The sequence below is a fragment of the Ursus americanus genome, chromosome 14 (genome assembly GCF_024610735.1).
Source record: "Ursus americanus isolate L20-20 chromosome 14, mUrsAme1.1.p, whole genome shotgun sequence".
Taxonomy (NCBI): Eukaryota; Metazoa; Chordata; class Mammalia; order Carnivora; family Ursidae; genus Ursus; species Ursus americanus.
The window spans coordinates 71,304,549-71,328,061 of record NC_142140.1 but is presented as its reverse complement, the minus strand read 5'-3'; the positions used below and the strand labels follow the sequence as shown (position 1 = coordinate 71,328,061).

Here is a 23,513-nt window from a genome sequence, read left to right as displayed (position 1 = left end):
ACAGAGCCGCACACGGAGATAACACATACACTCTCTGACACACACACACACAAACACACACACACACACACACCACAAACCCTGCTTCCCCCTATCGAGCAGTACACATGAAAGCAATGTGTCTGCCATCAGATGGAAAACATGCTGGAGTCATCAAGATCTTTGAAAACAGGGAGATGGGCCAAGCCACACGCCCCAAAGGGTGAAGGGCGGGAAGCTGGCCACCTCTCCTGTGTTTGGATCCCAGCCTGGACACTGATAAGAGCAGAGGTGCAGTAGGACACACCCTGGCATGGCTGGGGGCCAGCCTGGGAGGCACAGTGGGAAGCAGACCAGGTGGGCCTGGCTGAGGGACGGAGGTCAGGGTGGGCCCTCCGCCTGGCCTCCTGATGCCCTCTTTGAGTTTGGTAGGAGACATTCCAAGTAATGGGAAAAACAGAGTCATGATCACTGCACAGATTTTAGGAGTCCCAGTCCCAGGGGTGGAAAGGCAGGGTCCTGAGACCCAGGGCCGTCGGGCTGGCTCTTCTGTGCCCCCTAGTGGCCAGTGCAGAGGGCCGCACAGGCCTCCTACCAAGCTGTCAGAGTCACGACAGAGCAAGTCCCTTCCCCAACGCGAGCCTTCTCACGGAAATTGCTGCCAGCCTGGGCCCATTTGGAAGCGGGCAGCAGGAGGCCAGAACTTTTGTTCTGGAAGCAAACCTCCCTGTCCAGAGGGTAGATGAGCACTGCTCCTTTCTAACCCAGCTGGGGACCCTGAAAGGAGGTCCCGCTGTTCCGGGGCCATTATCCCCACAGCCCTCCCCCTGCCTGTCCCTGTGAACAAACACTCATTCACACACTGCCGCACGCATTCCTTAGGTGAAAAGGGGGAACGATCCCATGAGAAGCATTAAGACACAAATCCTTTCCCCAGCAGTGACCTGAAACCTCAGAATCCACAGCTGCGATCTGGGGCTCTAACAAGCACCACCCACCACTTCAAAGCATCTCCGCCTTTAGCTCTGCCCCTTCCAGAAGGGGAGCAGCCCAGAACACCCTCCTGGCCTGCACCCACTGCTCCTCCCACCCCTCCAGCCCCAGATCTCCAGAGAAATCCTGGCCAGCCGCTGCCCACTAGTGGGTTGGTACTGCGTCGCGAGGTCGCCTGCGGATGGTCAGCCCAGATGTGGCTCAGATGAGCTTTTCCGTTCTTTGTATGGATCAGCGTTTTGTCACAGCACTGCACCCCCAGGGCAGTGTACCATCTGAGAAGAGACCCTATCTGGCTGTAGTAGACCTGTGCCCTGAGGGCTCGGGGCCACCAAGGTCGGAAGAGAAGGGGCTCTGGGGCCAGACCTCCCAGGAGGGGTCCCCGCTTGCTCTCTGCTCACTTGGTGCCCAGAGCATGCCGCCACTTTTCGGGGCCCGTCTGCTCTTGGGTTCACGGGCAGGCTGACTGGGCATCACCCACAGGGTGGGGTGAGGCCTCAAAGAGGCCATCGAGCACTCTCATGCCGGTCTCCCCCGGCAGGCCCTGCCCTCCACGCAACCCCGAGTCTGCTTTGCTACCCGGCCCGACTTCCCCTCCAGACGACTCCAGACAGAAAAACAGACTGAAAGACCTACCACTTCAGAGCTCTGTTTCCGACTGTCTAGTGCAGAAGCCAGTCCTCCGACAGCCTGAGGGTCCTCGTAGGTTACCCTGGAGACAAGCAGCACAGTCAGTTCCCCATAGTGGTCCCAGGGGCCAGGGTGGTGACCTATAATCACTTTCTAGCCCTGGCACCTCCCTCACGCATACTTGGAAAAACATTTCCCACAGCCCTGGCATCGAAGTGCTCACGCATTGTCTGACTGCAGCTAAAGCCAGGAGGCCAGGGTTCCAGCACTGGCTCAGCCCTTCCTTTCCTCTGGGGTCTGGGACACCGTCCCCCTCAACACCCCTCTCAAGTAACAATACTAGGGCATCTCCAAAGCCCAATGACAGGATGTCAGAAGCACCCTGAAACCACAGGCGATATTAATTCTGATTTTAAAAGCACCAGCCACACTGTTATTCGACAAGGAAGGTGGTGACAGCTGGTGAAGACCAAATGGGGCCTTGGGTTGGGTTTCTGGTCAACCTGTTGATGCCTGAGCATGGGAACTCGGAAAGCTGAATGCCTCAAGACGCCAGGCCCCAGGGAAAGGCAGGAAAGGGTTCTTCGCCTGCCTTAAGGTTGAACAAGAAGCTCCAAGCAATGTTCCTGTGCCTCCCTGAGATGCAGGGGGTGGTCTATTTTGGGATCAATGTCCCCAATTTCACATGGGTTCTCCTGGCAGGAGCTGCCGTCAGGGAAGCCTCTGCCCACGCCCTTGCGCAGGAAATCCATGCTGGTAACAGCTACTTCATGGCCTGCCTGGCCGCCCCCCTAGCTCCCAGCTCGTCTTCAGCAGCGGCACAGGGAGCAGACAGAATGACGAGTGCTCTCTTGTGACTGACAGGAGAAATCCAACCACAGTCAACCCCAGGGCAGGGAGGTGGGGGTTGGGGGGGGGTTGGTGTTCATTCAAAATCGGTGTCTACTGCCAAGTCCTCACAGACGTATTTCAGCGTTCTTGGCAGCCCCAGACTTGGTAATAAAAGGCGTCTTTGTGTTGGCCTGTGACCAGGCCTGGATCAATCCTCCCCCAATGTCTTCCGAGAGCCACTGAAATGGTCCCCACATACGTCTTGCGTTGTTCGGCCAAGGAGTTCCCTCTCGTCTGGGCAAACATGTCAAAGCCATCACGGGGATTACACTGCTGGAGTGAACTGAGGGTACCACTGACGCTCTCTGTCCCCAAGTCTGTGGCAACAAAACAAATGAGGGGAGGATGAGAATAAAATGTGGCCCGTGGACTTCACGAAGGGTCCCAAAGTTCGGAAGCCAATGGGCAGGTTAGGGTTCTACGGGGGGAAGTTGGGCAGCGAGGACACAGGCCTCTCCTCGGCACCCCCAGCCCACCACATGCAGGAGAAGCCACATTGGGGCCCAGATGCCGGACAGAACAGCCACCGACCCCCAAGCTGCTCAAGGTAGGGAAGAGTCATTATGAAGGAGAGGGAGACTGCTGGCAGTGAGGAGGGGCCTGGGGCCAGTGCCCCTACAGATTTCCCACAATGCTCCACTGGCTCAGTCACACATCTAAGGGCCTGGTCATGTATTTTCTTGACCAATATTTCGCAGGCACCTACCACATCCAGAGCCAGATCATAAGTGGACCAAACTGAATCTGACGTGGTCCTTGGCCTTCAGGAGCATACCGAGTAGGTGGGAGACAGACAGATACCACCAGTACCTAGCTTGAGATAATCAGGAAAGACTCAAAACTGACCCAGGAGGGGGGCTTGAAGGACAAGGGGGACTCTGCTTCGAGGAGAAGGGGGAGAGACAGGTACCAAGGCACAGAGCCCGGGAAGTCAAGGAGACAGTGATGAACGAAAAGGCCAGAAAGGCAGGTGGGAGGCGGCTGGGGTGTGAAAAGCCTCAAAGGCCAGGTAAAGGAGCCCATGAGAAAAACATTAGACCTTTTTTTTTTTTAAAATATTTTTCAAATTTATCTGAGAGAGAGAATATAAGGAAAGGGGTAGAGGGAGAGGGAGAAGCAGGCTCCCCACTGAGCAGGAAGCCCAATGCAGGGCTCGATCCCAGGACCCAGAGATCATGACCTGACCTGAAGGCAGACACTTAACTCACTGAGTCACCCAGGCACCCCAGACCTTTTGTTTTTTCAGATTTATTTATTGAAAGTGAGAGAGCACACACGTGCGTGCACACAGTAGGGGGACGGGCAGAGGGAGAAAGAGAGAAACAATCTTAAGCAGGCTCCATGCCCAGTGCTTTATCTCATGACCCTGAGACCATGACCTGAGCCGAAATCAAGAGCCGGACGCTTACCCAAACGCGCCACCCAGGTGCCCCAACACTAGATCTTTATTTAAGAAGGAAGGCAGCAGAATTCAATTTGACTTTTGGATGTTAAATCTGGTGGCCCATATGCTGGGTGGATTGAGGGCATAGGAATCTGTTCCAAAAGAGACAGTGGCTACAGATTCACGAGATGCTGAGAACCCAAATTACAGCAACTGAATAAAAGCCCGCCTCAACTGAAAGGGAATGAAGGTATAAAGATAAATATTGAGAAGAAAAAGAAGGAAAACAGAAAAGCAAGACAGGAAGAATTGTGTGAGGGTCACGCGTTACTACTTCAACACTATAACTTTGTTATAAATCGTACAGTATCAACACACTATCATCTAGTGTATTTATAGCATCTGGAATCAGATACGCACTTGCTAATGGAAAAGTGGAAAAGCAGTGAGTTTCTTTTGTTTTAGGCTTCAGACAGCGCAGCACTCTAGGCTGATGTTAGTTCAAGGAGAACAAATACATCTGCGCCATCACCTCCTGCTGCCAAGCCTGCGGCAGACATTACCAATCAACCACAGACTCATCTTCCAAGCAGCATCCTTCTTAGACCTGTGCCCCAGGCAGCCAGTGAGCTGAAACCTATTTGCCATCCTTGGCCTAGTTTGTATTGTGAAGACAATCACTTCAACCACAGAGAATATTCCAGAAAAAACACAGCAGCTACCTTTCTTTAAAAGCAAACAACTTCCAGTTCCTTGGACCTCCCCCAACCCCTGCTTTCCAACACAGGTTTAAACTTTTAAGTTTAGGAACAGAAGTCATCAGCTAAAGGTGGTACAACTGGCCAGGTCTCAGGAATACACTTTCCCATGGATCCCTCTAAAGGCTCTCTTTGGGCCTTCCAACCAAGAGAGAGAAAGGGGCCCTCAAGCCCAGACTCACAACCAGGAAGTGGCCTGACAAGAATGCCCTTGACACACCCCTGTGAGACACTTACCTAAGCCTGCAAGCTGAGAGGAGAGAGAAGATGGGGGTGCCGTGTTCCCCACCATTGGGCTCACCACGGCTGGAGACCCCGGGCCCAGGTCTATTAAGTTATCTTCAGTGACTTCGTTCAGTACCTGCCAGCACATAAGACAGCAGTGAGCCCCAGAGCCCCCGCGCTGGGCTCCCAGGCAAGAGCCAGCAGGCCTGGTGCACGGCGCCCGAGGAAAAGCATCAATGCTGCACCAATCCAGGAACAAGGCAGTTTTCCTCACCGGGACTTCAGGGGGTCCACGGTGGCCCCGCCCATTGGCTCCTCCCCTGGCCCCAGGGGGCGGGGCTGAAGCAGTCTCCAGGATAGTCGCTGTGGAGGGGGGGGGCTGTAACTTGGGGCTTGCTTGCCACCCTCCCACCAGGAATGTGTCTGCTAGCTCTTCTGCAGTATCCCAGCAGCCAGGGCTTGCTCCTTCATTACCCAAGTATCTTTTTTTTAAGTAAACTCTACCGCCAGCGTGGGGCTTGAACTCACAACCCTGAGATCAAGAGTCACACGCTCGCTCTACTGACCGAGCCAGCCAGGTGCCCTTCATTACCCATATAGTTAGGCCCCAGTTAGAAAAACCAAAGGTGAGACCAAACATAGGTAGGCCTCCCAGCATCCGGAGATGAAAGAATTCGGAAGGAATACTTACTCCATTACTGGCATTTTGCACCGATCGGCCTGACCTGTATCGTTCGAACCTAACAGGGGAAGGGAAAACAGAGTGAGGAGGAATGATGTGGCACAGTGATGCTCACTGGCCCTGTGAAGAGCTCCCAGGGCCCGAGGCTCCAGGAAGGAAACCAATCAGGGCCATTTGGGGGACTGGGGGAGTGAATTTCCCACCCCTCACCCCAACTTCACGGAGCCTTCCCCTGGAGGGTAAGCCTCCAGGCTCCTCCACGAGCACAGGGAGGTGGGGGAGAAAGGTGTTGGTTGGCACATCCCATTATAAGGAGGCCATTGTAAGCATTCCCAGCTGTCCCCTCACGCTCTGGGCCCAGAGTGCTCCTCTGGCTCCTAGAAGGGGAAGCTGAGCCAACCGCTTTACCTGGGGATGGCTCAGATATCGATCTGCAAAGCCAGGCAGGAAGTGCAGCCCCCTCCCTATTTCAGGGAGCTCTGCTAAGGCGTGATTAGCCTGTCACTAAAATGCCCCCAGCTCAACGTGCTGGAGGAGAGGGGCTGGGGCACACACAGGGCAGACATCTAGAGGAGGAAGACGGGCACAGGGCCCTGGCCTGGCCCAAAGACTCCCCAGTAGCTGCGGATGGGACCTGGCTAAGAACGACCACAGAGAGCCTCTCCTCTCCCATACCCAAGTCACTCTCAGACCAGGTGGGGAATACAAGAGCAACTGTGAGGCACCCTTGGCATTTAAAAGTTCCAAAATGCCGTGGGCAAAGAGGTAGCTAACAGACCTTCTCCAGCTGGAGGCTGGAGAAACTAGCCTTTACTGAGATCTGCTGGGCTCAGCACCTGGTGAGTAGTGATCCCCAGGAGGGACAATCCGGTTAGGCGATATGCGTCCACTGTGGTTTCAAGAGAAATCTGTGCGTTTTTATGAACACGGCCCATAAGGAGAAGGGGAATGTGAACACATCTGACAAGTTTCTAATCCTGGAGTACCTTTCCCACACCATCTTGGAGGGACAATTAGTCTTATCAACAGCTTTCAAGCCAGAATGGTATCTCAGGGCTGCTGGGCCGAGGCTTTTGCCTCTGAATTTGTGGTCAGGCGGGGTGTGGCTGACTCAGGGGAAGATGCTCACATTAGACCGTCTTCCTATCCTAGAAGGAGCTGAAATGGGTTTAACAGGTGAAAGGCCAAGTCCATTTAAAGTAGAGAAACTGGAACCACAAGGCAAAACCAAGGGGTCTCGAGCTGGGGAGTCGAGGCACCCCAGATCTGCTTCTAATCTCCAAAGGACACACGGGGCCCCTGCGTGGCCTCACATTCTTACTGCAGAGGTTTCTTTGTCTGTCAGATAGACCCAGGACCACCCATCCCTGCTCCACAGTTGAAGCTGAGACAAGGCCAGGGGTTGGGATGCCCATGGCAAAATCTCCTTCTAAGCCCCCAGATGCAAGTATCTGTCACACTGTCCCTAACTGATGCTAGATCATCACACTGTGAGTCAGCGCAGGGACCAGGGCCCCAAGTCTCTGAGGGCCTCAGGCCTCAGACTTGGGAGAAGCTTGGCCTGGTCAAGGTGCTTTCTGGTGCCTTTGCTGGGGGAAGCCTGAGCCACACGCGCCCGAGGGATGCTCTGGGAGCCGCGCCTGCCATTACCTCCTATTGAAAACTTCTTCCCCGGGGGAGGCTTTGGAAAAGGAAAAGAATTTTCAAGCTGGTTACCTCAAATCCAAAAATGATTTGGCTGCAGAAAGAACTCAAATGAACGCGTGTGCGTGTGCGTGTGCTTCCCTAAGCAGCAGCGGCATCCGGCACTTACACACTGCCTTCTTTGGAATACTCTAGACACACTGACATTTGCAAAGGGAGGGAAAAATCTCTTTTTCTTCTTTCTTTAAAGATGGCAAAGAGGAAATCTTTTTTCCTTAGTAGAGATTTTCCCCCCTTTAATCCTTTTCAAACTCAAAGGATCTTCAAAGGAGCAGGTGCAAGCTCCCGGCCCCAGGGGCCCGCCCTCCCCTCATGGGCCTGGGGGGAGTGGGGAAGGCAGGGCAGCTGAGGCTTGCAAAGGGCAGAGCCTAATTCTGCCCGTCACCTTCCTGCTGCTCCGTTCCCAGGAGAACGAGAAGCATTTTCCGTGTCAGCCGGGAACAAATTAGCATCTCTGATAAGCATTTTCCAAACCTCCTCTCCCGCTCCCTCTCCCCATTGTTTAGGTGAGAAATCCCTCCCTCGGCAACAGTCTCTGGGAGGGAGGAGAAAGGACCCCGGCCCCACCTCTCATAGCGGAGGAAGACATTGTTGAGGTCATCGTTGACGTGAAGCAGCTCCTCGGTGACCTCCTCGTTGGACACACGGGAAATGAGCTCCACGATCCGCTGCTGCATGGCCCGGCAGGTCCTGTTCAGCTCCTGGGGGAACACACACGCCGCTGGCTAGCCTGCTGGGGACGGTGTGTCCCCTTGCATCTCCTCAGGCAAAACGTGAGCCAGTTCTTACAAGTCACAAAACGAGTGCACGCTCGTCCAGGAAGCCGGACGTGGGTGGGATGCAAAGTGGAAGGCCCCTCTCTCACTGCCTCCTGCTGGCCCAGAGGAAGGAAGCTCTTTTTCAATAGACGGACAAGGGCCCAGAGCTCTGTACTCTTGCATGTACGTCGGTACGTGTTTGTACGGAGCGTCCTTGACATCTAAGAATACAAACCTTTGCAGCTTGCTTTTTCTCTTCAACAAAATACCCTCGACCACCTTTCCCCATCGCTTCGTATGGCCAGCCCCACCGCTCTGTGTATCACGATACACCTCACTGTGCTTCCGTTGCTGGGCATTTGGCTTAATTAAGGCCTCTTCTTGGCCAACCCAAACAACGCAGCAAGGAACATTCGTACACACATAGGCTCCGACATTTATGCCAGTATTGCCATAGGACAAGCTTCTAGAAGTGGAATTTCTGGGTGAAAGGGTATACAGTCACTTAGAATACGGACTAGTAAACGCAGAAGACCCTCCAAAAAGAGGAGACCAGGTCATTTACGCTCCCAGCAACAGCAAGAGTGTGTTTTAACTGTCCTAGGTCCACTGCAGTGGCATGTGTGACATCTTGCTGAGGTCTGAGAAGCTTCACAAGCTGTGACAGGTCTTCCAGGCTGGCCAACGAGGACTCCGATAAGTCACCACTGGGGCCCTCTCTGTGCTTGGAAGGACTGTCGCCCTGAAGACAGACCCTTACCACTTTCCAGCCCGGCTTCCACGGCTTTCCCTGCTCCAGATGGCAGCCTGACTCGTGCTCTCCTTGAAACTTGCCTGTGGAGCTCCCTCAACCACCTGCCAGGGCTTCTTGCCATTCTATATGCCAGACTGACTACAGGAACACTCTATGGAAAAAAGCTCCGAGTCCCAGTGGGGGTGAAGCCAAGAGAAGATGCTGTCCCCGCCCACCTGGACACCAGAGGCACTGAACGACCCAGTGGATGAAGGAGATGGGGGATGGAGCAGAGGTCCTTCCTTCCTTCTCACAGCTCAGCCTCAAAATGACCTCCTCTGGAAAGGTTTCTGATGGGTGTAACCGCTCTAAACTCCGCTCACAGGCGTGGTCTCTGTTCAGCTCCATATCGGGCCAGCTTGACTAGAACTAGGTTTCCCTTCCCACTAGATCATAAACTCAGGAAGGAGGTGCCATCATTGCTTCCCCCAGGGATGACCTCAAACCCTACGCTGAGCCACACACGGGGAAAAGGCCCAGGAATCATCTGCTGAGTTGAAGACAGAGGTGGCCGGACGCAAAGCAGGGAATCCCAGGGCTCAACAGTGCCCTGCAACACTGCTCAGCACACGGGGCAAGGGGCTGGGCCCCTTATCTGCCTCCCCCTCTGTACCGAAGCTCCTCGAGGGCAGGGCTGGCATCTCCTGGCCCCGTTTCTCCAGTATCCATGACCGACACATAGGAGCTACTCCCTAAATGCTTTGGAGAGGATTAATTAACAAAGGCAAGTTGCAGTCCTTCCATCCACACCTAGTCCAAGGTATCTAAATAGTGTTCCCTTACACACTCGTGTGTGTGCGCACACACACACACACACACACACCCTTCACCACTGGATGACAATGCGTGCCCTGGGCCTGATCCTGCAAGTAAGACCAAAGTAGGGACCTCGACAGACCTGCCCATCACAGAATAAGCAGATTACGACCAGCCAGCCACCAGGTCTGGAAACCACTTCTGCGGTCACCCTCCCTTGGCTGCTCAGCCTGCGGGGGCTCCTTACCCAAGAGCAGGGGCAGCTGAGGAAAGAAGCCCAATCCACACGGGTCAGCCCACAATCACCCCACTACAGCTGCAGTTGTCAAGAGAGAAGGTTCCTAGATTTAGGCAGCTGGGTACAAAAGAGTCTGGTGTTCACCAGAAGAAAAAAAGTGTCATTGGAGATCCTCTGGATTGCTGGGCCCTGTCTGTCTGGTTATGGAAACACTGCCCTCGTCTTCATTCTACCCTGTTGCTGGCCCTCTGCACAGCCAGAACGCTGCTGTCAGTCTCTCTTGGTCACAGGGCCAGCAAGCCCAGCATCTGGACCTTCTAGTTTTTTCTATGAAGACAGTCCCACTCCTGGTTCTCCTAAGACTCCCATTCTAGGTTTGGGAGAAGGCAGGGTGATCCTGGAACTAAGGGGCTGTCAGCAAATCACCAAGTATTCATAACTCCTCCCTCCCTCCCCCTGACCTGGTGCTTCACGAGCCAGCTGCGCCCCGGCCAAATCAGCCCCGGTGGGGAATAGTAGTCCCACAAGCAGGCGATGAAGAGGAGGGGAGGCCGGAAGCAGGCTGAGGCTGGAGGAGGATGGATGGAGACACCCTGACTCTACGGTGCTCTGCTCCCCTGGTCCGTGCAATCCACCCGCTCCCCGTCACTGCCCTCGCTCAGGAACTACACCGGCTTAGCCTTCTTGCTGGCCCTCTCTCCACTCAGACAATGGGCAATTCTCGTTCACTCAGAACCGAATTTTCCCTCTCCAGGACTCGTCCCCGGCCCCAGAGACCCAGCAGTAAGCATTTATAAACATACACACGTGTTAGAATAACAAGAGGCAAATACCAAAAATTAATCGCTCAGGACATCGTATCCAGTAAAGAGTGAGATACCACGAAATGTCCACTTTCCACCATTGTGAACAGCTCGCATCCCCGGGCCAGCCACGAGAGGGGCATTCGGGAAGTGGCCTGGGACTTGGAGCCTGCCCAGAACTCAGTGATGGATTGTCACAATCACGGCCATGGGTGCTGGTAGACACTCACAGGTCAAATCCAGTCACCGCAGGGACAGACCCAGTACACAGGAAAGCCAAAAGCCCAGCGGAAACCCAATTACAGAAACAAAGTACACTCACGAGCGAGGACTAAGATGAAAACCGAAAAACAAAACAAAAGCCCACACAAATGAACTTCTGAAAAAAGCAATCACATTAGATCACGGGAAGGATTCCAACAGCCAGGACTGAAGCGAACAACGTAAATAATCGTCGTATTTATGATACATCGTTAGAGCGCAGGGAGCACCTGCTTAGGGCACATAAGGGAACGTGGATTTAGAAGACCAGCCCCCAGGGTGCCTGGGTGGCTCAGGCCTCAAGTGTCTGGCTTCGGCTCAGGGCGTGATCCCAGGGTCCTGGGATCAAGCCCCGCATCGGGCTCCTCCGCTGGGAGACTGCTTCTTCCTCTCCCACTCCCCCTGCTTGTGTTCCCTCTCTCGCTGGCTCTCTCTCTCTGTCAAATAAATAAGTAAAATCTTTTAAAAAATAAATAAATAAAATAAAAGACCAGCCCCGACTAACCAAAAGGAAAAAGCCATTTGGCCATTCTTGGGCAGCAGATCTTGCCTAGCGCTTTGGAAGACACGCTGGAGACGAGCTAAAGCGTCTGGGGACAGAAGAGCGGGAAAGAGAGCCTGGGGACAGAGGCGGCCGGAGGGAAGAGGCGCAGTGCCTCCTCTCTGCCGCGATCCCTTCCTGGATGTGTATGTGTCTTGTATAGACAAGACCAGCACTCAAGGTGTCCACAAAAAAGTCTGCAAGGAGCCGAATATCTTGAGCCCCAGCCACAGCCCACTCCCTCAGGCAAAGGCAGCCCTCCTGCCCAAGGCAGGCCCAGGACCGGGAAGTGTGGCCCTGTCTGGTGTTTGTGGCCAAGCAGCAAGCCCTGGCTCCTTGGACTGGGGAGGGAAAGAGAAGAGGCCAGTGACTTCCTATCTAAACTGCGGGCCAGTTCCAAAATGGAAAGAGGTCCGACACCACCCTGGTAGAAGCTGGTGGCATCACCTCCCAGAGCCACGGGCCTTCTCCAAATACCCTTCAGACTTCCTAGAATAGCAGACGGCCTCAGGCACTAGCCCTTACTGCTCAAGGACCCCAGAGAAGTCAGCCCTCTGCCTGCCATGTTCCTTTCCTTTTCCAACAAATGAATTCCTACTCATCCTTCAAGGCCCCAGAATGTTTCTCCACCCCAATGCTTAATCCCCAAATTTTCAAATGTAGAGAAAAGATTTTAAAATGTTATAGTAAACCCCATATACCCAAACCCCTAGATTCTACCTGCCATTAACATTTGACAAGGTCAGCTTACCACGTGTCTACCCAGCTATCCATCTCCCTATCCACCCAGAATGTTTCCTGGGGACTCCCCCCAACCCCTACCTCCTCAAGACTGGACAACTTCTGCTCAGCGCTGCTGCCCCATGTGGTCAGAGCTCCTCCCACAGCGCCCCTGGCCTGTGTGTATCTCCCGTAAACGAGGATGGGCCTTTACCCCCACCCCAATCAGTGGAAGCCTGGGAAGAAAGAGCAGGCCCCAAGGATGGTCCACCAGAGTCAAAGGAGAACCAAACTAGATCATTCACAAGACTGCAGGCAGTGTGTCAGAAACATGGCTCCAAATGTCCACAGCACTAGAACCACCAGACAGAAAAGGGCAGGGTTGGCTTCGGTCTCCCCCACGGAGTCCAGGCCTTCCTGGGTCGGGAACCAAGTGGCAGGCAGCAAACAGCCATGTCTAGATAGCTCTCTAGGCCCCCAGCACCCTCTGGGCCTGTTCCTCCCCGGGCAGGAAAGAGGGTTGGAGAAGTAGGGAAGCTCTGCAGGTGCCTCGGTGGCCTGGGGTTTGGGACACCCCACCCCACGGCAGCCAGGGCAGCTCTGCTTTTCTCTCTTTGAAACATCATAGTTCTCTGTGGAATTTTATTTGTGGAGAAAAAGGTCTCCCTATTTCACAGAAATGTTTGGAAAGTGCTAGATGATTCCTGAGACCTCTGCTAGCCTTAACACGGTGACTTCAGCTTGGAGGAAGAATGAGACCCAAGGGCACAGAATGTGGTGATCTCATGGACCATAAGCACCAGAAACATCTGCTTTGTCCTTTGCACTTGCTGTCTCGTTCCCCACAGCCTTCAGCTGGGGCGCTGGGAGACACAGCCCCCGACCCCACGGGCAGAGCCTCGCATGCTCTGATCCCAGAGGGGCACCTAGGGGCCTTTCAAAGAACTTTACCTACACGGCCCAGAGGGTCCGGCCTGGAGCTCCCAAATCAAGGATGTCTCGGAGTCTCTGCGTAAAGTTTCATCATCTCCTTCCTTCAAGCTTTTAAGTTACCATCTTCCTCTTCTCTATTTTAAGATTTTATTTTAAATAATCTCAACAGCCAACATGGGGCTTCAACTTACAGCCCCAAGATTAGGAGTCACACACCCCACTGAATGAGCCAGCTAGGTGTCCCTACGTCATCATCGTAAAAAAAAAAATTAAACAGTGAGAAAAAAGACAAAGTGATTAAAGGGGAGAGGAGAAGCAGCATGTTGAGATTTCTGCCACCAAACACCAGCTGGCTGCCTACAAGACCTCCGTGGGGTCACTTGCAGCCAGACCCATAGCAGGCGCAGTTGGGAGACCTTCCTCTGCCTACGTCCCCCTCTAAAACAGCCACACAGAGCGACTTTCTTCTGGTCCTAAGTCACGAGGGCACACAGCTTGACCGGGTCATCCTTCCCACCATGCAACAGCCAGGACAGGCATTTCCTACATGCTGAAGATTTTGGCTTTGGCCTCCTCCTATGTCCAGTTCTCAACAGAGGGGGAGAACAGCTGGTCAGTGTTCTTTGCGCAAAAGCCCTCCATCGATCAGAACATATTAAAATATCCTCTTTCTGGGGCGCCTGGGTGGCTCAGTTGTTAAGCATCTGCCTTTATCTCAGGGCGGGATCCCAGAGTCCTAGGATCGAGCCCCACAACAGGCTCCTCCACTGGGAGCCTGCTTCTTCCTCTCCCACTCCCCCTGCTTGTGTTCCCTCTCTCGCTGGCTGTCTCTCTCTCTGTCAAATAAATAAAGAAAATCTTTAAAAAAAAATATCCTCTTTCTAATTAATCCCAATGCCTTTATCTTTTCTTCAAGACACATTCTCATCCCCACCTTGCAAAACAATCTTTTAATCATCTTTATGGGTTTCCTCTGAACCTTCTCCAAGTTCTAAGGAACGCAGAATACAGTCCTGAAGATCTGCTTTCTATAGTGGCAAAGGGAGGGGGGAAGGAGAAGAAGCTCTTTGCTGAAAAGAAGGGGGAGTAATGAAGGTAAACATGTAGAATGAACTAGATCTCTCTCGAGAAAACGGTCCTGGATGTCCCGGTTTTTGTTGAAACAAGATGCAAGAAGCAAGAGGGGACAGACCATCTGCTACTTGAAGAAACAATGTGGGGGAGAGCTTCTTTTATTATCTGATGGATGGCCGTGCAGGAATGCCCAATTTGGGCATCACTGGATTAATTAAAAGTTATTATTATTTGAAGACAAAGCTCAAGAGGCTAATGTGGGAGAGACGGAGAGTACGGGATGACAGCCGCAGGATCTTTAAAGATTTCCAAACCTGGACTCCCAGGCTGCAGCTACGGATGTGAACTTCAGCAGACGGCGATGGAATCTCCAATGTCAGGCCTGAACCCAAGTGCCCACACACAGCGTAGGGAAGACGTGGCTTACCAGCCCCATGAGAAAGAATGGAAGGTTCTGGGTTGATGGCAGCTTCCGATGTTACAGCCTCCTGCTGAGAACTGCCAGCTCCTGTACAAGGTGGGCTGTCAACAGCCACATCTGTACCCACGGACCGGGCCGTGGCAGGGCTCACAGCGGTCTTCAAATATTTAAGGACCTACCTCGTGAAAGAGGACTGTTTTGTTCGTTGTTAAGACAGACGAGCGTAGCAGTTATAGGGAGACAGACTTTAGCCTGCCGTATAGGAGCATGTACTGACAGTAATCACAGGAGCTCCGACTTGCGTGGAATTTGCCTGTGCCTGGCACTGGGCCAGACACCTCAGATGGACAATTTCTTTCTTTTTTTTTTTAAGATTTTATTTATTTGAGAGAGAGAGAGAGAGCGCGCATGCGTGCGTGTGCACAAGCAGGGGGAGGGGCAGAGGGAGAGGAAGAAAGGGAATTTCAAGCAGACTCTGAGCTGAGCGTGGGGCCTGATGAGGGACTCGATCTCATTACCTGGAGCCAAAATCCAGAGTTAGATGCTAGGGGCGCCTGGCTGGCTCAGTCGGTTAGGCGTCTGCCTTTGACTCAGGTCATGATCTCAGTGCCCTGGGATCGAGCCCTGCATCGGGCTCCCTGCTCAGTGGGGAGTCTGCTTCTCCCTCTCCCTCTGTTCTCTCTCACTCTCAGTCTCTCAAGTAAATAAATAAAATCTTAAAGAAAAAAAAAAGAGTTGGACGCTTAACCGACTGAACCATGCAGGCGCCCCTCAAATGGATGATTTCTATCCTTCCAAGGTGACTGTGATCACTCCAGTCTCTGCCCCAGTCTCACCCAGCCTATCCGTGGTCGGGCCTGGATGTGAACCCAGTGGTTCTTTCTGCCCTCCTGTGGTACTTCCCAAAGTCTGACCAGGATGGGCATTTGGAAATGGAAGTGTTTCCGTGGCCTCACACAAACAGCCTGTCATGTCAAGAAAATGCTAGGAAAAATGAGGTGGGCACTGAATCCAAGCACGAGCGGAGCTGGACTAGTTGCCGAGAAGGCCTGTCCCAGCTCAGGGACTGGAGGGTTCCACCCGGCACAGGGTTCCCTCTGGGCACCCTGCCTCAGTCTTCCTCAGAGTTTTCAGCTAAGCTAAAGGCGCAGCATAAGGAGTGGTCTCCGTCTCCCTTCAGGCAAGGGGCTCTCCTGTCCCCCCTCCCTGTGGCTCTTCAAGGCCAGACCTGAAAGTGCTTTTCGAGGCACAGGAAGCAATTCAGGACATTACCGCCCATGACTGTGGTCCGCCACAGGGGTACGTCCCGGGGCCGACACCTCCAATTTCCTCTCCTACCCAGCAATTTACACTCGAGTCGGGAGCGGCTTCTGTTGGCGTGAACATTTGGGTTGGTGACAAATGGGTTGATTTCCACGGCCCCGGCCAGCACTGTGAGCTCTGGACAGCTTCTAGCCTGAGCAGTCTGGCTGCCCTCCAGCTCAACTGAGGGGTCCTCAGGGCACATTCTGATCCCATCCCTTTCCAAGCAGCTGGTGTCATTTTCCCATGCAGAAGTCTTACTGTTTGGGGTGGCCCCAGCCCTTGGGAGACCCTGCCCAGCTGGCCTCCGACTGCCCAGGGAAGAGGAGGAGGGGAGATGTCAGGGATGACTGAGGAGCGAGGCCAGGAGCCAGGAGAGCCGTGGCTGTTCACACAGAGCTGCCGGACTCCTGAATCTCTCGTGCTGAAAGGCCAGCCTCCCACTGGCACCCAGAACCATTCTTTTTCTGTCTGATTTATAAGATAGCAGGGAGGGCTGGTAGGCTTGGAGTTGGAACAAAACAGAGGGAAGGGAAACGTCATGGGAAGCAACCTATTTTTGAAAACTGTGAGCTGACGCCAGGAGATTAGATTCTGTTTGTCTTGGCTGATGGGCTTGTTTAAACACACACACACACACACACATACACGCACACGCACGCACGCACACACACACAGGCACAGAGTATGCTTGCTGTCTGGGTCTGCTCTGGCTGTCTGGAAGCATGTCGGCTTTGTTCAGCCCACCCCCTGCTGCCAGGAGCTCAGCTCTGTCCACTGCAAACCCCCTGTCAGCAGGAATTCTGATGCTGACGCAGCACAAAGCTGCCTCAAGAGGCCCTCGCAGTTTCTGGATTGTCTCTGGACTGATCTCAGATTCCTCTGTAGCGGCTAATGCCTGGAAGAACTCCCCCTACAGGCTGGGAATGGAGGTCAATGGTGCATTAATGGGACACTGGGTCCCCTGGAGTGTGACACATGGACAGCTGGCCCCTGCTGAACGGAGTTCAACCCGGCCGGCTGCAGATGTCAGGAGTGAGGTCTGGAGACGCCACTCGGGGCTCCTCGTTCGGGCTGTCTGAGGGTACTCGGCTCGGCTTTAAGGGCAAGCTGATGTCACGGCTGCATGGAGATGACCTGTTTCCTGTGGGCCTCCCTGCACCAGGCTGGGAGCTCCTCCAGAGCAGGGCTCCACCCACCCTCACCTGCTTGGAGCTGATGGTGGCTTCAGGGGAGGAAGAGGGCACGACGAGAAGCGGCCTGGGAGCAGGCACGGTGACTTTGGCTAGGTGCATTGCTGACGCCCCCCCCACCCCGAGCCGGGCCTTCGGAGGCTGCAAGTGTGTGCCAACAGCAGGGTGGGGGATGGCACTCGGAGGGGCCAAGGCTGACGACTCTGAGTGCCAGACAAGAGCAGCAGCAGGCACGTCGTGAGGCACTCCCGCCAGCTCGCCAAGCCAGTCTGGCTCCTGACCTGTTTACTCAAGCATCTTGCCTCCCGCTGAAAAGCTCTGGCACTCGCAGCTCAGAGCATCCTTTCTCCACCCCTCCAGAAGGTCACTGCTTCTAAGGGCAGGGCTGCTGCCACTCTCTACAAATGCCAGAGTCATCTGAGACTCTGGTGTGGTGGAGATCCGCTTGCTAGCTCTGGCTCTGGCTGGCCAGGCTCCCTGACGCTAGTCTGAGGGTGGCCCCGGAGGCCAGCCCTGCTCCTGGACCCCTTCTGTGCTGTGCCCCCAGATCTGCAGGGCAGCCAGGGGGTGGGGAGGCCAGTTAGCAACAGATGCTCACGAACCACCATGCGGCCAACCCCAGCATGGAATCCTCAGTGTTCAGGAAGAGGAAAGAAGCTTCTACTTCATGTGTCTCAGGGGGCAAAGTGTGGCTACAAGGGCTCCTGCATGCGGGGAAGGTTGAGGAGGTCCTGTCACAAGTGTTCATGACATAATGGTGAGGGAGTGAAGCGACATACAACTTTGTACACACGATAGGATCTCAATTACATTTGAAATGAAAACAAACACGGAAAAAAAGTCTGAAAGGAAATGCATCAGAATGTCGACGATGGCTTTGTGGGGGCTGGAATCTAAGAAAATTAGTGTTTTCTTCTTTATACTTTCTTTTTCTTTTGATGAGCATGTGATCTGTAATCGGCATTTTATAATCAGGAAAAAAAAAAAAGGCCATGAAGGAAAATGAAAGAGAGAGCCCGGTACTAGCTTCTGACCGGTCCCAGGAAGCATGAGGCTGAGGGCGAGCCTACAGGGACTCAGTGCCTTCCCACAACAGTTCCCCAGGGCCCCGCTCCTGCCTCACTGCCGGGTCCCCAGGTCCAGAGCTTCCACAAGATGAGCCCCCCCACCCCCACGCCCTGCTCACCTGCAGCAATTCCAGATCGGACGCATCCTCCTGCCCGGGGACCATTTCTGTTAGCATCTCCGACATGACTTTGGTGTTTCCTCGAACAACGTCCAGTTCACTCCGAAGCCTGGCAATCTGTTAGGCCGGAGGGGGGGTGGTGGGAGTGGGGAGGAAAGCAGGAAGCAGAGGTCAGTCAAGCTGTACCTGTCCGGTGACAGTCCCCTTCGCTGTGACATCTAGGTCACACCTCTGAATGTGCTCGGCGTTTGAAGGCTTCTTGTCACACTCTGGTCTGTGTGTGAGGGTGAGGGAGAGAAGAGACTGGGGCGGCGAGGCCACCCCACAAGGGCCCTGCTTACCGAGAGAGTTTGTCATGGGTGACCCTGCCGGGAAAGAGCGCTGGGTCCGGCGTGGACGGAGCTGGTGTGTGGCTTGGCCCTCCCACCGCAGAAGCCTGAGTGGGGAGCTTATCGCTCAGGCCTCCGTCCCTACTCTCAAGGGAAAGTGGTGGAGCGTGTGATCTCCAAGGGCCCTCATCGTTATAGACTCTGGCCCCAGGGGTTTACAGTGGAAGCACTTTGGTGCTCCAAGGGGCTGGCCAGCATGAGCCGCACTTTTCTGGTGTGGTGAGAAGAGGGACCAAGAGAAGACTCCGGGGGAGGCCCCCTCCCGCCCTAGCTCCCTACCTGCCCATCCAACAAAGCTCCCCAAAGCCTGGGCCATCTTTCCTGCAGTAGAGACACCATAAGGGACAGACCTGAACCTGTCTGAGCCTCCGTCTCCTCACCTATGGAGAGGGGAAAACGCTGCCCATGCCTCAGGGCTGCGAGGAATGACTGAAATGAAGACCGCGCGCAGTGCGGGTACCCATGCGCCCAGTACCCATCTGATCCCTTTCCTACTACAATATCCAGAGCGCTGGATTTTGCTACGGCTCTCAACTGCACTTTGCCCTAGCTCCAATGACACCTTCTGTCCTCCCTGCAGCCTTTACTGACTCTTCCCTGCCCCCCTCTCTGAGGCAGAACCAGCCAGCCCACCTCCCATTCCAGGACCGGCCCTGTCTCCCCCCCCCCCCCAATCTCCTGGGGGCAGGGACTCTGCTGAGTGGAGATCGGTACTCTCAGCACAGGGAAGGGGACAGGGGGCTTCAATTAATGTGTACTGGATGGTCAGATGGACACACGGTCAATGAAGACACAGGGCTAGGTCCCGAGTGGTTCTTCTCCCCTCTGGTTCTGCCTGGTGGGTGAACTCTTCCTGAGTCTTAGCCAGAAGAGGTTTCTGGCCCTGGAAGCTCAGGAATGCAAGACACCAAATGGGCTCAGAAGCCCTTGGGGCCCCTCTAGGCCAGGCTGGGTTCCTGCTGCCTCTGCTTCCATTTTCCCCCAGGGGCAGGACCCAGGCCTTCTCGCCCATTCTAGACCCTCCTCCGGACTGTTCTGGCTTCGGTGGGAGGGCTCTTCCCAAGCTCCCACCCAACTGATAAGCAGTTAATGGAAGGTCTCACTCAGTGGGACTGTCCAAATCCAAACATGTCAGACCCCCCTTTGAGCAGAAAGGGGCCCAGTTCTGCTGCTGGAAGCAGAGTCCACAGCCGCCGGAGACCTTCTTCCCCGGGGTTTCCCTTCTGGGGACAGGTCCTGGCCATTGTGAGTCATGAGGAAGGGCAGAATGGAGTGAATGAAGCCCACAGTTATCATACAGCCCACGTTTCTGCTGTGGGGTTCACTTCCTCTCCTTAGCCGTGCGCACAGACAGCACTGGAGTGATGGCCACGAGGCCTCTCCAGCTGCCTGTCAAGCCCACGACGGCTCCATGAGTGGGAGGGACGGACTACCGCCCTGTTCTACTGACCCGACTGGGTTAAACGACCTGACTGTAGCCTCACAGTGAGTAGCGGGGTGGGGACTCAAGCCCAGGCCCGTCCGACCTCCAGCTCGCCTCCTCCTGCTCGCTGCCGCAGGGCCAGCAGAGAACGGAAACGTGAGCAGCCCTGGCACGACACTTCGGTTAACCACACCTCATCGCTTGACCCCTCTGTTTAAACGAGTTTCCATAATAACGACGTTGTCACAAATATTAAATAAGGATTTATAAAATATAAACACTGGGATGCTGCTTTTTTTTCCTTCCCCAAGTCTAATCAATTCTCAAATTTTAACTAACGGACATTCTAGAGATTCATCTAAGTACGAGTCTCTGCGACTCGTCTAAAAAAATCCACTTTGGGATTAAAACGGCATTGGTCTCTCAGGAAATAACTCAGGGAAGGAAGGTGGGCAGTGTTTGGAATAAGACAGAAAGGGTGCTTCCTAAAGGGCCTCCCTCATCCTGGCCTCGCCTCCACGGCACCTTGCTGATCCCGTCCCTGGCCTCTGATGGCTGACGCCTCTTACAAGATCAATCCCAGCCTCTCTGCGTGACTCACAAGGCTGTTCACAACACAAGTCCGTTGCTGTGCTTTGGCCTCCCTCTCGGATTCTGCACCTGCACTGACCCTCCAACCCTTCTCCCTGCTGTTCCCCTGAACGCCCCGCTCCTCACGGCCCCACACCTTGTCAGATGAGGCCCCCTCCAGCTTCGAGAGCCTTGGCAGCGCCAGCTCCCGGGGCGACCCTCCAGGCAGCGCTCAACTCTGGGCTCAACTCCTGGTTCCTTTTCCCGCAGCCACGCCACGACACTGTCTGCCAGACTGTCTTTGCCCCTGTCTCCCCACTAAGCGGTGAGCCCTCAGGAGAGGGCCTGGACCCTTCCATCTGCGGGCCGCCAACACCTAGCCCAGCACCTGGTCAGGGAAGGCCTCCGCACATGTCCCAAAAGGGTGAACGAGGACGGTCAGCTGCCTTGCCTACGGCCCAGAAGTCTGCGAGTACCTGTTCTGAATTGGCCGTGATGGGGCCAGTCACACTCAGAGCCGGGGCCTGCGGAGCGGAGTAGGGAGCAGGAGGAGGCGAGGAATAGGAGCTGGTATTCGTCCTCTGCTGCGACTGGGACCTGGGCATGGTTGCGGCTGGATCCACTTCGGGGACGCTCTGGCATGGCAACAACAAAGTCCTCTGTTCACTTGGGCTGCCTGCACGGCTGGGCCTGGCACCTACCCCACCCGGGGGCAGCCCTTCCCGCCACAGCAGCCGGCAGGCAGGTGGGGGGCCCAGCTCTACTGCTGACTTGTGAGGCTCGAGGAATCCCTCTGCCCTCTCTGTACCCAGTCTCTCCATCCATGAAGCGGGCTATCAACGGCTCCTCCCTCTACTTACCTCGCAGACAACCAAAGCCGCTCAGAAAGGGAGCACCGACGGCGCTCTGTGAGAGCTCTGGTCAGGCTTCCCGTTACTAGGACCACCTCAGAATCTGAGTGGAGGGGGCCTGCGACGAAGTTTTGCTAATCATGAATCCCTATTCAGTACCAGAAGGTTATATTTTGGCCTTTGCGAGGAGACTAACGTAAATAGTAATTATGCAATTTACCGAATGTTCTTTGTAATTACAGGCACAACACTGTTTTGTGTCATTATCAGAAAAATAAAACAGGTTACATTTATTCCACAAAGCATTGTAAGTGGTTTGGAGGGATCATAATGAGAATAATACTTTGCCAAGTATAATTTCTGATGCTTTCCCTGGGAGCATCTCAGATAGCCTCTTGAACGTTAACCGTGATCCACACAAGAGACCTGTACAGACGCTCTGGACTCCTCGCCCCCATTTCAGAGATGAGCAAATGGGGCCGGCAAGGCAGAGTGTGCTGGGACAGGGAGCCTCTCCCAGATCCTGGAGCTTCCTGGCTCTCCCCCAGAGCCAGAGGCTGATTCCCAGCCAGTAGAGGTACCAGCTTCCTGGGATGAATGGCATCCATTCGGAAGCACAGAGGTGCCCTACGTTGTAAGAGCTTCCGTGGCAGGCCCCTAAACGGACCTTCCTTGGGCTTTGCATCCCACGGCTGGCGGAATTCAAGGATGTCTGGCTGGATGCTGAACACTCATAGCTCAAAATAAAATTTAGAGCTATTTGACCTCTAAGTCAAAAAAACCAAAAGCTGCCCTTTGCCCCGTGGTCAATGACGTCATCAGCTCCTCTACACTGCCAACACGGAGGTGCCTCAAGTGCTCTCCAAGGGAGATGCTGACGTCCCCACACCAGATTCCTGGGGTCTCTGAAAAGTAGTTGCCAGTGGCCCTCACGGATGGACGGCTCCACCCAAGCAGCCATTTCCTGGAAAATGTCGGCACTGATCCCTCTATTATATCCTTCCACAGTCAGACGAAAACGAGGGGGGGGATCACTGCTGCCACTTAATCACCAGTCAACCAGCTGTCTCACTCCTGCATTCCCCTTGTTATTAAAAAGAAATGCCCTCAAGCTTTAAGAAAGCGTGATGACAAGCTGAATAATTCAAAGGGAGCAGCAGAAGGGTGGTGGCAGTGGCTTGCCCGTTCTGCAATAGGTCTTTCTAGAAAATGCCAGCTGGAGGCTTACCCGCTGTGGTGTGTGTATGGGAGACAGAGCGTCCAAGTCTGCCATGGGGAACTCGACCCCTTTCCTCTTCAATTCCTCGTATATGTGCACAACACCGGTGAGGTCAGGGCTGCTTCGAAAGGCATCAGCCCACGCCTGGGAGGAAAGAGAGGGCCCGTTAGGAAGCACTTCTCGCCAACGGCGGCCCAGGTACTCTCTCAGGCGCCCATGCTCTCCAGCCAAACCCACTCTGTTCCTGTCCCAACCCCCACCCCCAATGCTGCCACGATGCGACGAGCAAAATGTGGGTTTTTAATGGTACTGTTGAGCATGACCAAAAACACAAAACTTAATTTAGCAGGTAGTAACTCCTTGGAGAAGATACGGAGAAATAACACCTAAGCGCGGTGGCGCATCGTAAAATGCAGGCATTTCCCTAATCGCCAGGAAATCGATTCCTGGTGCTGCTCAGCCGAAGGGTGTGAAGACGCAGCCCTGCTGCCGTGCCCGCAGGACGCCGTGGGGACCGCAGTGCCGCGGCTCGGCTCTGCAGAGCTCTCGGGGGCGGAGGCAGGAGCCGTAGGCAAACTGAGCAGAAAGGAAAGGTGGAATGGATGTGTGACGGGAAATAAAGGCTAACGTGGGGTTTCCTCAGTGGATCGGAGTGCGCGAAGGCAGAGAACGCCTGGGCCAGCCGGAGAGGTGACATGAGGCCCAGGGGCGGGAGAGCCCGAGCCGTCCACAGTGTCATTGCACACCTGCCCACATGGCAAAAGCCACTGCAAAGCACAGCCACTGGAGTCCCTTCGATAAAAAGACCACGCAGAGAGAAAAAGAACACGTATTTC

General features: G+C 54.5%; 1 protein-coding gene across 10 annotated transcripts in view; it reads right to left on the bottom strand.

The window, feature by feature from the left end:
- TOM1L2 (target of myb1 like 2 membrane trafficking protein) overlaps positions 1 to 23,513 on the bottom strand; it is a 111,089-nt gene that overhangs the window by 9,627 nt on the left and 77,949 nt on the right. For 9 of the 10 annotated variants that reach the window (XR_015726800.1, XM_045778270.2, XM_045778271.2 and 6 more), the window contains exons 5-12: positions 22,687 to 22,821; positions 21,084 to 21,242; positions 18,226 to 18,342; positions 7,814 to 7,947; positions 5,552 to 5,600; positions 4,873 to 4,996; positions 2,693 to 2,810; positions 1,609 to 1,684 (exon numbers count right to left, since the gene is read on the bottom strand). Coding sequence is in view for 9 of the 10 variants with exons in the window: in XM_045778270.2 (XP_045634226.1) it covers positions 1,609 to 1,684; positions 2,693 to 2,810; positions 4,873 to 4,996; positions 5,552 to 5,600; positions 7,814 to 7,947; positions 18,226 to 18,342; positions 21,084 to 21,242; positions 22,687 to 22,821 (912 nt within the window). In the remaining variant the exon portion in view is untranslated. The remainder of the gene's footprint in view (positions 1 to 1,608; positions 1,685 to 2,692; positions 2,811 to 4,872; positions 4,997 to 5,551; positions 5,601 to 7,813; positions 7,948 to 18,225; positions 18,343 to 21,083; positions 21,243 to 22,686; positions 22,822 to 23,513) is intronic. The other variant, XM_045778278.2, reaches the window with a different exon arrangement.